The following is a 14,468-nucleotide window of genomic DNA, read 5'->3' as shown; positions in this document are numbered from 1 at the left end:
AGTGAAAATAGGGCGATGTGCACATGGATACCGAGTATGTGCAATTCTTAAAAACGCGTCAAGCAGTGAGTGATTCTGCACTTTACCCAAAATTCTATCGCCAACTTTTCATCACGGGCAATTCCCAAATTGTTAAATCCATAGGATATCAAAAAAGATTTAAAAATTAAACTAGTATTTCAATGGCGTCTTAAAAAAATATAGAACTTTATAAACTTACGCAATCTGAAACCAGCGCGTACGCTAGATTTGGCGCGCTGTTAAATGGGCGCGTTTGCTAAATTTGGCGCTTTTGCGCATACATTTTCGCGGCAATTTTTTTATCGCCCTCAAAACAGAAGAGTACCATATATCCTAAGTCGCGCTTTCGAGACATGAAAAAGACAATTCGAATTTTGTCAATCGCCCCAGTAGAACGGGAGATAACTGTCCGCCCCCTTTTTTTCGCAGTGTACCAAGTGCAGCTCAAGAAGATTAAGAAATACACAATGGACTTTATATTATATAAGTGTGATCAGATCAATGAGATATGATGAGTCGGATCTCATGCAAGTGCATGACACGTGCGACGCATTGAATGAATAAATATCAGTGCCCCAAACAGTACAGTAGTTAGTGATGCTGACGGCTGTAAAATAGGGTAAAGGTTCGAATACCGGAGAAGACATGGATGCTTGCTTTTAAATGAAACTGAGTACTACTTTGGTAGCCGGTTGCACGGATTTTTGGCGATTTACGTTGGCGCAATTTTTGGCGCGATTTTTACAAACGTCAGCCATCTTGAAAAACGCTGTTTTTACGCATAGTTAAGTATTCGAAACTTAAAATAAATAAATAAATAAATAAATATCGTTAAAAGTAATGGATTAATTTTTTGTTGAAAATGACGTTTTTTAAGATGGCAGGCAAGTGTAAATAAATAAATTTACTACTACTAAAGTAAGGTTATTATTACTTTCATATAGCAAAGAAGAGAATAAAAACACCGCTATAAAAACATTGTGCCAACGTTTAATTAGATTAAAATATTACTGAAATTGAATATCGAATTAAAAACCATCATACCAACATTTAAAAGAATTCGAATATTATTAAATTCAAATACTTTAAAATACGTTATATAGAATATAATTAACATTAAAACATATGGACAATAATTATCTTAGCAATTTTTGAAAATAGTGTATTAATTTTTTTTAACAAAAATTGAAGTATACAATTATAAAATAAAAGAAAAATATGTACTTACATTTTTTCAGTCATTTAACATGTTGTTTATTGATAAGTACCACAAAAAAAAAAAAAATCGGAATTGTAATTGTAATTTAGATAACATCTTTGAGGGAATTCGAAGGTATGAATTAAATTTTAAAACGGCGCGGAAATGCACAAATTGTCAGTAACTAATCAGGGAGCTGATTACAGCTTGTTAATGCACAAATATTCTATAACCAATCAGAGAGCTTATTACATCACGCCTAGAATTAAAATTATTTAAAAATTCATACATAATAAAATCATTTTTAAAAAAATGCAAAATTAAATTGTATTTTAATATTTAACAGCCATAAATAATGTTTAAAACATTAGATTAAATTTATACATATTAAAACCAATTACTTTTAAAGTAAAGTGACGTCATTGATTACATCATCCACAACATAAAATTTCATAAAATATGATAAACAATAAAATTTTTAGTTCAAATAAAAATGTAAAATTAAATTGATTTTTAATATTTACAAGCCATAAATAATATTTAAAACACGGAATTTATGCACAATAAAACACATTATTTTTTAAATAAAATGACAACAAAGTATCGGTTACCATAAATAACTTAGCCAACAATGGGTTTACCATAAGTTGTATTACTCGCCAAAAAAAAAATCGCCAAAATCCGTGCGACCGTCTACCAAAGTAGCACCTGAAACGGGAACTCACACAGGGGCACTCAGAATATACGTCGAGCGGGAATTTCGAGTAAACCACTGCAGGATAGGGAGGAAGATTGAGAGATCCTCGGACTCGTCCTACGGGGTGCTCTTCTCTAATGACAGACGCAATAATGCCTTCCAAGTAAAATTCTTGCGTTTGTTCTGATTAGGCCAGACAAGTGAGATTAACAACAATAATTTAAATATCAGCATTTCTAATATTTAAATGTACTAAGACCAGTAACTTAAGAACAATAACTTAAATATCAGCAATTCTAATATTTAAATGTACATGTATAGGTTTCAATGGAAGGGTTGATAAAATTAAATTTAACAAATCTAGCCTGTGTTAAGACTTGACGACTGGACTTTATGCAAAATATGATAAAATTTAATACATAATTTTACATTTGTTATTTTATAACTAAATATTAATACGAAATTAATCTTAGCGTTACTTAGCAAAACTTGCTTAATAAACAACGATTGCCTTTTAGAGCAACATTTTGGCGCCTTCTAGGTGGTATTACAAATGGAGAAATACTCATTTTTGACATCCTGGTTTAGCACTGCCTTGTCTCTTTCAAAGCTGCATTTTCACCTTTCAAAATTGATTACACTCTTTATTTAAAGTCACTCTTATTAGTTTTCAGTCAGATAGTCGATATTGTTTTGTATTAGCTGTGAAATGCTTGGCGCCAGAGCGGAATGTTGGCTAAGGGCGCATGCGCCGCCGGAATTGGCAATGAAATGTATTCTGTGAGAAACTTGATTTATGGTACATTGGAAGTTGCGATTCATATGTTACGCTGTAAGGTGGAACCTAGCGCCTGAGTGTCGCTATGGAAAATAAATGTATTTAAACTGTGGAATGTGTGTGGAGTTATTTTATTACGATATATAGCTATCGACGGGAAATAGAAATAAGTCATTTCAGATATGGTAATAAAATATTCATTCAAACATTAGTTTTGAACAGCAGTTGTGTGTTTAGACTAGAAGAGAAACACGCAAATGTGACTATCAAAATCGTAAAAACAATCTTGTATTTAGCGTAAGTATATTGTAACACTCAAATGTAACACTATTTTGAGTGTTACAATATTACACTAAATACAAGGTTGTTTTTACGATTTTGAGTTGTGTGTTTGTTGAAATATTTCAGAATAGAAAGAAATACATCCTTTTTCATGCATGAGTATTTCCGATAAATTAAGAAATAAAACAAAGATTTTTTTTCAAACAGATCACAATATATGACATAATTTATACATACTTAAAAATTAGCAATTTCCGTGCTTCATAACTCACTTCGATAAGCTGCATGCCTCTAAAATAAATTCAGATTAAGTTTTTATAAATAGAACTTAAATAAGTTGTTTTTCATAAATGATGCCAATAATTTTTATGTGATATGAAAATATGCATTAAAATTACGCCCTTATAAACATTTCCAAAATATACTGCCACCTTTTCACCAAAAATTAATTTGATTAAAGCATTAAATTATGTTGAATAACTTCAAATAGTTTAAGATAGCACAACTTAAATGTCATGTTGTCGGATAAAGAGTGATAGTACAGTTTCAAATATCCCAAATTAACAAGCGAAAAGGAAAAATTGGAAAAGTATAACAAAATAAATTAATAAACACGTTAAATGCATACTGTAAAAATAACGATATTTCTAATTATAATTTTAAAATAATCTTATTTTTTTTTTTTTTTTTTTTTTTTTTTTTTTTTTTAGTGGTTTAAATTTAGATAAAAGTTGTCCGTAAACTGATACTGATTTTACACAAAAACTATGGATTTCGAAAGCAAATGACGTAGTTCTTTCTTATTCAAGGAGCAAAAATATATTCTATACAACTCTGGTTCTTGAAAAAAGAGGAACAATATTAGTGATCCTAAGAAAATATAGATTTCTTTGATAAAATAAACGTCAATTTAAAACTGAATTTTGGTTAAATTTTAATTTGTAATTGAAATATATCGCTTCAGTACGTTTTAGAGGCGGTAGTAATTATTTAAACCAGAATTGGAGTCTATTTCTCACCCAGTGAAAGTTGGGTCCACCAGCGGCTTTGTGGTGAATTCGCTAAACACTGGTAGTTCCGACTCGATTACAGGTGACCGGGCTGGCTGTATGGGCCTTTTCATGGTTTTCCTCATGGGCAACATGTATACAAGCCAGTTTCCTTTGAAAGGCCTCCATGAAGGCATTCCTTCCCGTAGGCAAATAGCCCGAGTGTGTTTTGTTATAATCTATTAAACCAAGACAAAACCACTGAAAGTTCAAAAAATGAAATTCTATGTGCATTGAACTTCCAATTAATCGTTTCATTAACCAGCTGGTTTACCGTTAAATGCCAATATAAGCACGTATAATTGTGAAAGACAAGTAATCTATCCATACAATAGTTTTACACAGGATTTAAGAAAGGGAGACTCTATTTAACTATGATTTTTACATGTATATCTACTTACCAGGCTTCTCGCTTTGACCTGGACTGCCCCAGTTTAATAATGTGGTCCCTCCGTCTCGCGGCCAGTTTATTATTTTACCCTGGATATTTGGTAAAGTTTTAAAAGTGTCGAATATACAAGAAATAAAAAAATTGCAACCTCGGTTAAAGCGATGATCTGGCCAAAATATTCTTTCCGTTACACTCACTGTTGCCAATCTAAATATTTGGCATCTAGATCTAAGTACTTTTAATGTTATCTATCATTCGCATCATGAAATCGCATCATTTTGAATAGTTTCATTCTTTTAGAAATATGGGTTTGGCAACAATTTTTCATTGTATTTCTTATGTCACTGTTTTTAAGAGATTGGCATATTTCATTGTCTTTTTTACTTCCTTGTACGATGTAAAAAGGAAGTATTGTAATCGCGAAAAGCTTCAGGCAGCATATTTCAACGAAAATTATCCACTTTGACGGCTTTCGAATGCAATTTAACGATGTTTTTGCGTGATATCTGTACGTAAGGACAGAATAAAAGACTCTTTTCCTCCAAAAAAACTAAAAAACTGCTTTAAAATGAATTCTGAAGAGAATTTTTCGTGGCGTCTGTACGAACGTATGTACGTAAGTTCATACGCACGTATTTCGCATAACTCAAAAACGAGTAACCTCAGAACGTTGAAATTTTATATATAAGACTACTATAACATGTAGATGTGCACCTCGTATTTTGGTTTACATCGGCCGCACCAAACGTATATAAATATATTTATAAATATATACACTCTTTTACCCGGCTCAGTGATCTCAGTTCCTTTCCTCTCAGTTGTAAATTGTACATTTTTTTCCTTTAAAAATGATTAAATTATGTTGTTTTTATCTTCCGGTGAAGGGTTTTATGCCTTTAGTAAATCTGTATGCAATATTTTTAAAATTATCAACAATTTAAAAGTTGTTTAAGTGAGTGCCGCTAAGCCTATTTTGATGGCGGCCATTGCTTGTTTACATTTGAAACAGCTGAGTAGTGAATTTGTTGCCAATCTAGAGAAACGTATTTTCGCAACAACAAAAATAAACGCCTTCATTTATTTATTGCGATTTAAATCATGCTTAATCCTTTCTGGAATTTTTTCGAGGAAATAAGTGTTTAAGATTTTTAATAATTTAATTTTTAATAATTAGTAATTTTTAGTAGAGATATTTTGAGTTTTTATGTATTTTTGACTTGTCGCGAAGTGAGAACTGAATTAATTGAATGAGAAATACTCAATCGTCTGTGAAAAACTGTTTCTTTTTTGTTTTGTTTCCTTAATTTCTTTTATACATCGTTCTAGCTTTATTATAGTACTTGAATAGAACATGTGGAACGATTACACAATTCTTTAAATGATACAAATTTTGTGCATTCTGAGTCATAATATGAACGAAATATAATACTGTTAAGTGAACCTAGTGCTAGAGTGTCGCTATGGTAAACAAATAGAGTGAATTTTAAAGAATGCACTTATTCTATTGTGGTTTATGCGCTGTCGGCAAAGTGGATATAATTAAGTCCAATAAGTTTAAACAAAATGCAAGAAAAAATGCATATAATTTAATATTCCGTACAAGGAAGTCATGTAGTGTACACATCAGATTTTTTTTCCTATAATGAACGATGAGGAACCTAGTGAACTATTTAGAGACTTATCGCTGAGTTCAAATAACTAAAGATATAGACTCGAGAACGGTTAAAATACCTTTTATTTATATATATAATACATTTCTATTGATTGGGGGGGGGTAAAGTTGTTGTGCAGAGTAAAATTCTGCGCGGAATTTTTTGTTTTTTTGAGTTTCTTTCATGTTATTTTTTGCTTATTTCACTGTTTGTAACATATTGAAAAGTTTTGCATGATTTTTTTTCTTCAACGGAAAGTTGGTTAATTTTTTTATTAGGATAATTAATATTTGTATTAAGGGATATAGCTTATTTCAATGCAATTTTTTTTCTCTTGAAAATATAAGATAAAATATCATTAATTATACTTTGCTTTTCAGAATTTTTTTGGTATTATTTTATGTTATTTATTGCTCATTTCACTGTTTTTAAGATATTGAAAAGTTCTGAGTGATTTTTTTAGGAAACGAAGTTCTTAACCTCCTTTATACTATTTGAGTTCTTAAGATTTTGCAAAGGGAAGCTGGTTAATTTATTTATTAGGATAATTAATATTTGTATTAAGGAATATTGCTTATTTCCTTGTAATTTTGTTATACGTAATAACTTTTTTTTTATGAAGTTGTTCTGCAGAGTGAAATTCTACGCAGTTTTTAAATTTAACGTTTGGTGTTCCCTTCAGCCATTTTTCCGGTACATTTAAATGCCAGACGAAGGCTGGCAGCGAAGCTGCTTGTAACATAATATAATAACTTAACCTACACTACGTATTCCCCCTCTGCATTAATAGCATTCCTTCCAACTCTATTATAGGCTTTTTAGGCGATTCCTAAAGGAATCAGCTGGTTTATTGGATTGGTTTGGCTTAGTTTATTTGATTATGGCAAAGCATGCTAGGGCTTAAAGAAAAAGGGGCCTACACAGAAGACTTTCTAAAGGAAACAGGCTTATATCAATGTTACATGCGGAGAAAACCACGGAAAAAGCTCTCGCCCTCACCCTATTCGCCTAGAAGCGAACTCAGATCGAGCTGCCAAGTATTAAGCGACTTTGCCACTCCGGATTGTTGGCGAAACAGTGCTGAAGATCCGTTTCAAGTGTCTATAGGAATTGTATTCTTTTCTATCTAGACAATTTGACGAATTTTGAACTGACAATCACTTTTCATCTCCAATTTCTAGACAGTAAGAGAAAGCAGAATTTTTCCATCTGAATGAAGAACAGCGCTGATATTCACATATCCGTTTCGATTAACTTCAATAAGTTGATGTAGAACACACTTGTCATGCTTAGACACTGCTTCAAGTTCCTTCAAATAGCAATAGACAGACAGTTAATGAAAGTGAATTAATATTTTCTGCCAACTCCTCAACAGCTGTCATATGAATTTCTTTCAGTTGCAGTTTTCAACATGTCGTTATTAGAAACGACGGAGCGCCGACAGCGGTTGACATCTTTCAAGTTAACGTCGCCTTTTCAAAGTTTACAGAACAATCGTTGGAACTTGCCACCCGAATATGCAAAACACCTTTATTATCCAGTTTATCCATATCATTTATAATATTTGCTGCCCTGTTACCCTTTTTCATGTGAAATTATTAAAAAAAATAGCATCCAAATGCTTGGAACCAGATTTTATTTGAAAGAAATTATCTTTATTTAGTAGTATTTATACATTCGTAAAAAACTTCTTCAAGCGAATTAGCTAATTCGCTAGTTCTAGGACTATATTAACAAGTCCTGTCTAAAAAACGACATTACTTATCGGGTAACCTGATATTTGGTATTTAGAGCAAGGAAATACGAGAATTCAATTGTGCTCTTGCTGGGATTAGAACCACACATCTTCCGATTGCTAGCTAAATATGATCTAGTTGTTTCACTAGAATAAGCAAGGGTGAGACTATAATTTGATATATTCTTCTTTACTTAAAGAATTACTAAGAGTAAAGAGAGGATGAAGACCAGCCGACCAAAGTATGTGGGTAACAAACTATTGTCTACCAGACACCACTACAGAGCTCGTTAAGCACTTTTGGAAACTATGGAACGTGAAAAATCAGATATACCCTCGCCAGAATTCGAACTGCGAATATTCAAATTGCCAGCCAGGCTTGCTCTCAGTTGCAACACGAGCAAATGCACGGAAGAAGGCAAAAATTATTTATAATATTAGACATGCTGTAAGTCTGCTTTCTTTCCTTTGTGGTGAGGAAGACATCTGTTACTCAGCCAGTTTGACGAGAAGACATATAGCTCATTGCATTAGTGGGAACACAGTAAATGGATTCCTTCAATTAATAAAAATTCTAGTTTCTTGGAATTTACATATAAATAGCTGTCTCTTTAACCTTGGTTTAATTGAAGTTAAAATTAACAGATTAGTATTATGATCACGTTAAATTTAGAAATTTGTTGTTTTTTCCCTCTCTAAAGACGACAAATTTTTATAGAACATCAATAAGTATTGCAGGTGTAAAGTAAAAAGAATATTCCTCAAACCAGAAAACGTACGGAAAAAAAGAAGTTCTCATACTCTACTAATCGCAGTTTATTTATGCAATGTTCGCTTATGTTATATGATTGTTCAATATGCATTTTAATTCTTCTGACATAAACTGCTTGTGAACTTGATAGATGTGTTTATTTCTTTTTTAAATTTCTTTACTTAAGCGCTGTATCTTAAAGGCTTATGTTCTGAAATCTAGTGCCATATAATCCTGATACATTAAGTGTGTCGTCAAAAGATGTTAAGGAAACACTGCTTTAACGGTTGTAAAGAAACGACTTGATGATATTTTTTACGATGATTCAGACGTCTGGACACGCTGTTCTATTTCTTATTTTATTGATAAAACCGAATCTTAATATTGAGTATGAGCAATAGGTAAAGATCTTTATCTATGTGTCAGTGATAGGGGATTGTATATGAACTTCGCAGCTGTCATCTTAAATGTTCCTTGAGATTTTAGTTTCGTACTAGCACTAGTATTGGTATGAAAAATATAGTTTAAATATGGCACATGCATTTAAACTATATTTTTCATACAAATACCACGGTGTAGCTAGGTTTTTGATGCCCTTGGTTGCTATTTTTATAACTTATAGCGTCTTCTGTTCTTTGCATCAACTAAAGAGTTTGCACAAAAACTGTGGGAGAAATTATCCTCGAGTACGACAAAAGTCCAGAGAAGCTTGTAAACAGCCCTTATTAACTCAATATAAATTTCACAGATGACACCGTCTCGTGCTTCCAGAGCCCGCACTTTCGGCTTAAATCAAAAGGTAAACGAGTAACGTAAAACCGCTCTCTTACTCGTAAAAGTCGGCGTAAGCAAGCCTAATAATGGCTAAAAGAACTCAGTGTAATAGAAATCTAAGATAACAGCGTGGCTTTTAGGCAGGCATAACATGCTGTACAATCACCTTCCCAAAACCTTCCTTAAATACTACTTCTTCTACTACATTGAATACACGCGCGCTAACTTCTTAAAATTCTGCCAAGAAAGCATGGGTTGAAAACGAGAATAAAAGGAGAGTTGCTTTAAAATAAAATTAACTTTTAGATAAATTAAATGAATCCCCACAAGCTTATAAAGTTGTAATCTTAACTAACTGATTGTGGATTTTTAACTTAACTCTGGGTTATACCTTCATAAGTTATAACCTCCATAATAACTTCATGAGGTGATAATAACCATGGCTGTTAATGACATACCATTCCTACATTCCATGCGATTCAACACGAAACTGATAATGTAGGACCGAAATGGGACTGCCTTGTGAGTGATGAAAGAATCTGCGTAGCATGAAATTCTGAAAATATGGCATCCGCAATAAACTGGAGAAGGTCTGTCTACGATGAATTTAAATCATATTAGAATTTCGTTTTGATAATTGACTTCAGTACTCATAAAGAAGAAGCATCACTGAGTAGAACATTCCTCATTTCACCCAAATTTCCTCTGATCTGATATTGCAAATCGGAGCTGTTTGTCAAGGTCACACTTCATTTAACTTTAGCTGAATTTTATGCACATATTATTTGTTATGTGAAAGAACTGTACAACCCAACTCTGGATCAATTTCTTTCCCGAAGAATATCCGACGTACATTGCGTTGACGACTGTTGGGAAAGTCGCCGTACTTTCAGTGGCATTTACTTGATGTGTTACAGTTTTCAGACATCTTAGTGTTCGCCATATTTTGATTCGTTTCGCTAAATTATTTTCATAATTTCGTTGCAACACAGAGTAATTTTATCTCTAATGGAATAAAAACTCATTAGCCACTGGATATAAAAGCTTCTAACAGCATGTGAAACTGGCAATCTTAGTTGATTATTTGAGCAGTTAAGGCCCATACTAGTGGAAATTTAAAGCCAAGAAAAAGTGCGCAAACTTAACGGCTCCTCTAAAGGAGAAAAGTGCGCTCATACTTTTTGAGATAAAATTTCGGATTTATGCATTTATTGCACAAATCAAATTAACAATCCATGTGTTACTGTTGCTCAAAACTTCAAGAGCCAACTATTTCTTCAGAACATGAAACTAATTTCATTGAAAAGCGGTGAAGCGGAGCCACCAAGTTCGCGCGAATTTCTTAGCTCATAATACTGCTAATGTTAACAGCTTACGGAAGATGTTGAATAACATGGAATGAAGTAATAACCTTATTTCATAAATCATTATATTTTCAAGGAATACAGATGTAGGGACATTGGCATATTATTGTGCTTGTGAGGAAATTCTAGCTTGATTTCAGGTATCATATGTATTCTTTTCCATTTCAATGAAAATTCAAGAAGGTGGTTATAATATTCGTAGACCCCCCCAAACAGGTAGCTATTTCTATTCATTCGTACTTAACATTTAATTTCGGTTTTCGCTACATTTGCAAGATAGGAAGGTGCTCCCAGATCTTCGAATTAATCTGCATTGTTTAAAAAGGCATTTAATTAAAATAACTATAAAACTTAGAGATTTTAATTTCTTTGTCCTCCGTCCCGAAAGAAAAGAGTCACCTTTTTTTTTTTTTTTTTTTAATTCGAGAGACCTTTAGAGGGAAAAAAAATCGTTTTCAGCATTATGTAAAACGAATGCATATTCGTTTCCAGCATTCGTTTTACATAATAATTGCAGGAAATTGCGGCTTTGATTGCGAAAGGGCACCAACACGTCCAGATCGTTCGCCTGGAATCAAACCTAGGTCGAACTACCCACGTGCAGCAATTTTACCGCTCCGCCGCTGGTGAGCCTCCCATATTATCAAAGAAAAGTTGGATTATTTAAGCATATGGCAAAACACAGTAAGACTTTCTGCTTATAGGAATAGCTGATGCTGTGGAGAACCTTCTGATGAATCTTCCACGAAAATCCCTTGCAGCCAGCTCATTTTCTCGTCAGGAACAAACCAGAGGAAATATCACGGCCATTCTTCAAGTGGTGGGCACACAATGGACACATTTCCAGTTCGTGGCGGAAATATAATATACCTTTCCTAGAAGTAAAGAGATTTTGAATGTGGTCAATTAAGTGACTAACCAGTAAGAGTGTTACTTTTAATACAACGGGGAAAAAATTAAAAAAAAACAACAACAATATTTTCGAATGTCAATGTACTAGCTTTCTTCCTCCTTTGCAATGTCTTCGGAAATTAATCATACAGTTGATTTTAAAATAAAAACATCCTCCAAGCTAATATATATATATTAACTGGTTTCATATAAAATTGAAAGATCAGATCAGTATAAATTAATTAAATTATTAAATGATTTTAAATGAAATTTAATAACATTAATAGTTAATCCTACTAAATATACCTTTTCCGATTTTAATAACACATCACACCAACCTAATGCGAAAATCTTAATACACAGCTCCTTACGGAGAATACTCCAGGATTTTCGTTACCTCAGATAAATGGAATCGCCCGAGCGCATGCGCAAATAGCTCTCTGCTCCGAAAACTGACTGCTGCACGACATTTCGCTATCGCTACTCTGCTCTCCGCGGGAAGTGCCGGTAAAGTTTTGTAACGGTTTTTAGCACCTGAAATCATGCCGGCTATAAAGAGCCCAGAAATAAAGTATACAAAGGTCAGTATTTTCAATTTTCGTAGCCTCTCTCTTGAAACATATTTTTATATTTTTGCATAAATGTATTGTTGGTTGGATGTGATTAAATTTTATGTTCTGTCAACAGAGGTTTTGCGTGCGTTTTTGGAAGCAGTTTGCGTTAAGTCGGGTTGTGCTCAAATGTTTTGCGTAAAAATTCTATTTATAATTTTATAGTAATCACATTATTATTATTATTTTAAGCAAATTAAAATTTTAATAGTAATTTTTAGTTCACATTATATAATCCGTTGTGCTATTAATGTTAAAAATAATTTCGTAGTTTATTTTGCATCAATTTAAATAAACATTTAAAAACCCATGCTCTGAATTGAAGTATTTTCTGTAATCAAATACTTTAATGTTAATACTTTATTTCAGTTTTTTTAACTGAAGCTTCAGCATTAAATTTGCGAAAAGTTATTTCTATCTTTGGGGTGTTTGCTAATCATGCGAAATTCGTGTAGATGTAATTAATAAATAATTCGTATTAAATTGCTATATATGCGTAATTTTATTAATATCTCTATGAATCAAAGAGTATTTACCTATTATAGATATTAAATAAAAAGTAGTGATATTTATTTGCAATTATTATTGCTTAAATGTTCTTGTTTAACTTTTTTTTCCCTTACTGTTAGTGTGTATACGTTTAATTTGTTATCTTTCATTAACACTTTTGTATGTTATAAATCTGTGTACATTATTATATTACAAATATTAAATAAAAAGTATTTTGCAATAATTATTGCTTGAATTTTTTTCTGAAATCATTTTTAATAGTATGGTATACAATTTAGAATGTCGTTTTCTATATATTGATAAAGTAAATGCATCTATTTAATGCGTTACCTTTAAAAGAAAATGCATGTCTCGGAAATTTCAGGAATTTATAGCTATTGATGAGTTAATGCAATACTTTATGGCAATTGTAGTTCAATTCAGAAAAGTATGATGCAACTTCTCAGTTTTATATACGTGTTCAAAAACGTACTGATGTATTTGTTATTTTACAAATATGTTTTTCAGATGTAAATTTTAGCCCTTGATCTACAAACCTTGCTTCGTTTTTTTAGATAACGCTTTTGGGAGTTCGATTGTTAACTAATTTTAACAGAAATAAATTTAAAAATCGTAGATACGGATATATGACACAGAAAAACGGAGATTTTTTTAAAATTTTTTTATGTTATATAACAGTTTTATTGTCAAAATACGATATATCTTCTGTGAAGAGGACAAAACATTCCAGTCCTTTTAAATTTTTGATTTTACTCGCTTCTCAGTGTAAATATTTTCTTGCATTTGTATTATTAGAATGGCAGCATTTGAATTTTACAAAACGTGTGTGCGAGTTTTTTTTAAATAATAGAATTTGATCTTATGTCCTTGAAGATATGCACATACTATGCTGTCTATTCATTTCTTACTTTATTAACATATACAGCTTCCCCCCCCCTAAAAAAATGAAGCACTCGTGTAACATTATAAAAAAATGGACTTATAAAAGGGCCCCGTACCTCGAATTGCTTAGGTCAAGTCTAAATCCGGCCCTATGTAAAAACGTATTTTTGCGCAGATATTTTGTAATTTTATGAGATGTTTTTCTCAAAAATCGATCAGTAATCTTATTTACCAGCGGGTTTTTATTTCTTTTGTTCTGGTAGAAATTCCATAACGATCGCTTTAAGAATTTTCCCTTCACTGATACTGCGACAAAATACTGAATTACTGCAGAAATTTTATTGCACTTTCTTCAGTTGCAGGCAAATTTCACTAATGTATATTTTAAAATTTGAGATAAAAAAAAAAAAAAAAAAATCACAATTTGCGTATAAAAATTGGTAGAATTCGGAATACAACAAAAGGAATACATGCGAAAATAGAGACGCTACTCTTTTATAAAATTGAAGAATTGCGTATCACCAAATTATATACCGATTTGGCAAAAATGTCGCCACTGTCTTGTGGAACATCAAAATTGACATCGATTATTTACATTTTAAAAATATTTTCTATTACATGCTGCTAAGTGGTACTTTAAAATATGGTGTCGAATTTTCATCGTTGTTTAATCCAATTCAATCCAGTTCTAACCTACTACTTTGAAAATTACTATTTTCTTCCCTCTCGCCCAGACAGTCTAGTTTATTAATTTTTATTCTCTGAACGCATACACGCAGACCGAGTTCTTTCGGAAAACATTCCACAAAACACATCTTTCCGAAATTGGATATCTTTATATGTTGAACGTAAATAATTTAACTATGTACCATGTAAAAGAAG

General features: G+C 32.0%; 1 protein-coding gene across 1 annotated transcript in view; it reads left to right on the top strand.

The window, feature by feature from the left end:
- The first annotated feature begins 12,010 nt into the window (after positions 1–12,010).
- LOC118182099 (aldehyde dehydrogenase 1A1-like) overlaps positions 12,011–14,468 on the top strand; it is a 68,601-nt gene continuing 66,143 nt past the window's right edge. Inside the window, exon 1 of the mRNA XM_085820804.1 lies at positions 12,011–12,164. Within this exon, the coding sequence (XP_085676930.1) occupies positions 12,126–12,164 (39 nt within the window). The 5' untranslated portion in view covers positions 12,011–12,125. The remainder of the gene's footprint in view (positions 12,165–14,468) is intronic.

This window comes from Stegodyphus dumicola, chromosome 7 (genome assembly GCF_044657685.1).
Source record: "Stegodyphus dumicola isolate Sdum_Otavi_A_Nest chromosome 7, ASM4465768v1".
Classification (NCBI taxonomy): domain Eukaryota; kingdom Metazoa; phylum Arthropoda; class Arachnida; order Araneae; family Eresidae; genus Stegodyphus; species Stegodyphus dumicola.
The sequence above is the reverse complement of the archived record's forward strand: the minus strand, read 5'-3'. Positions and strand labels throughout refer to the sequence as shown.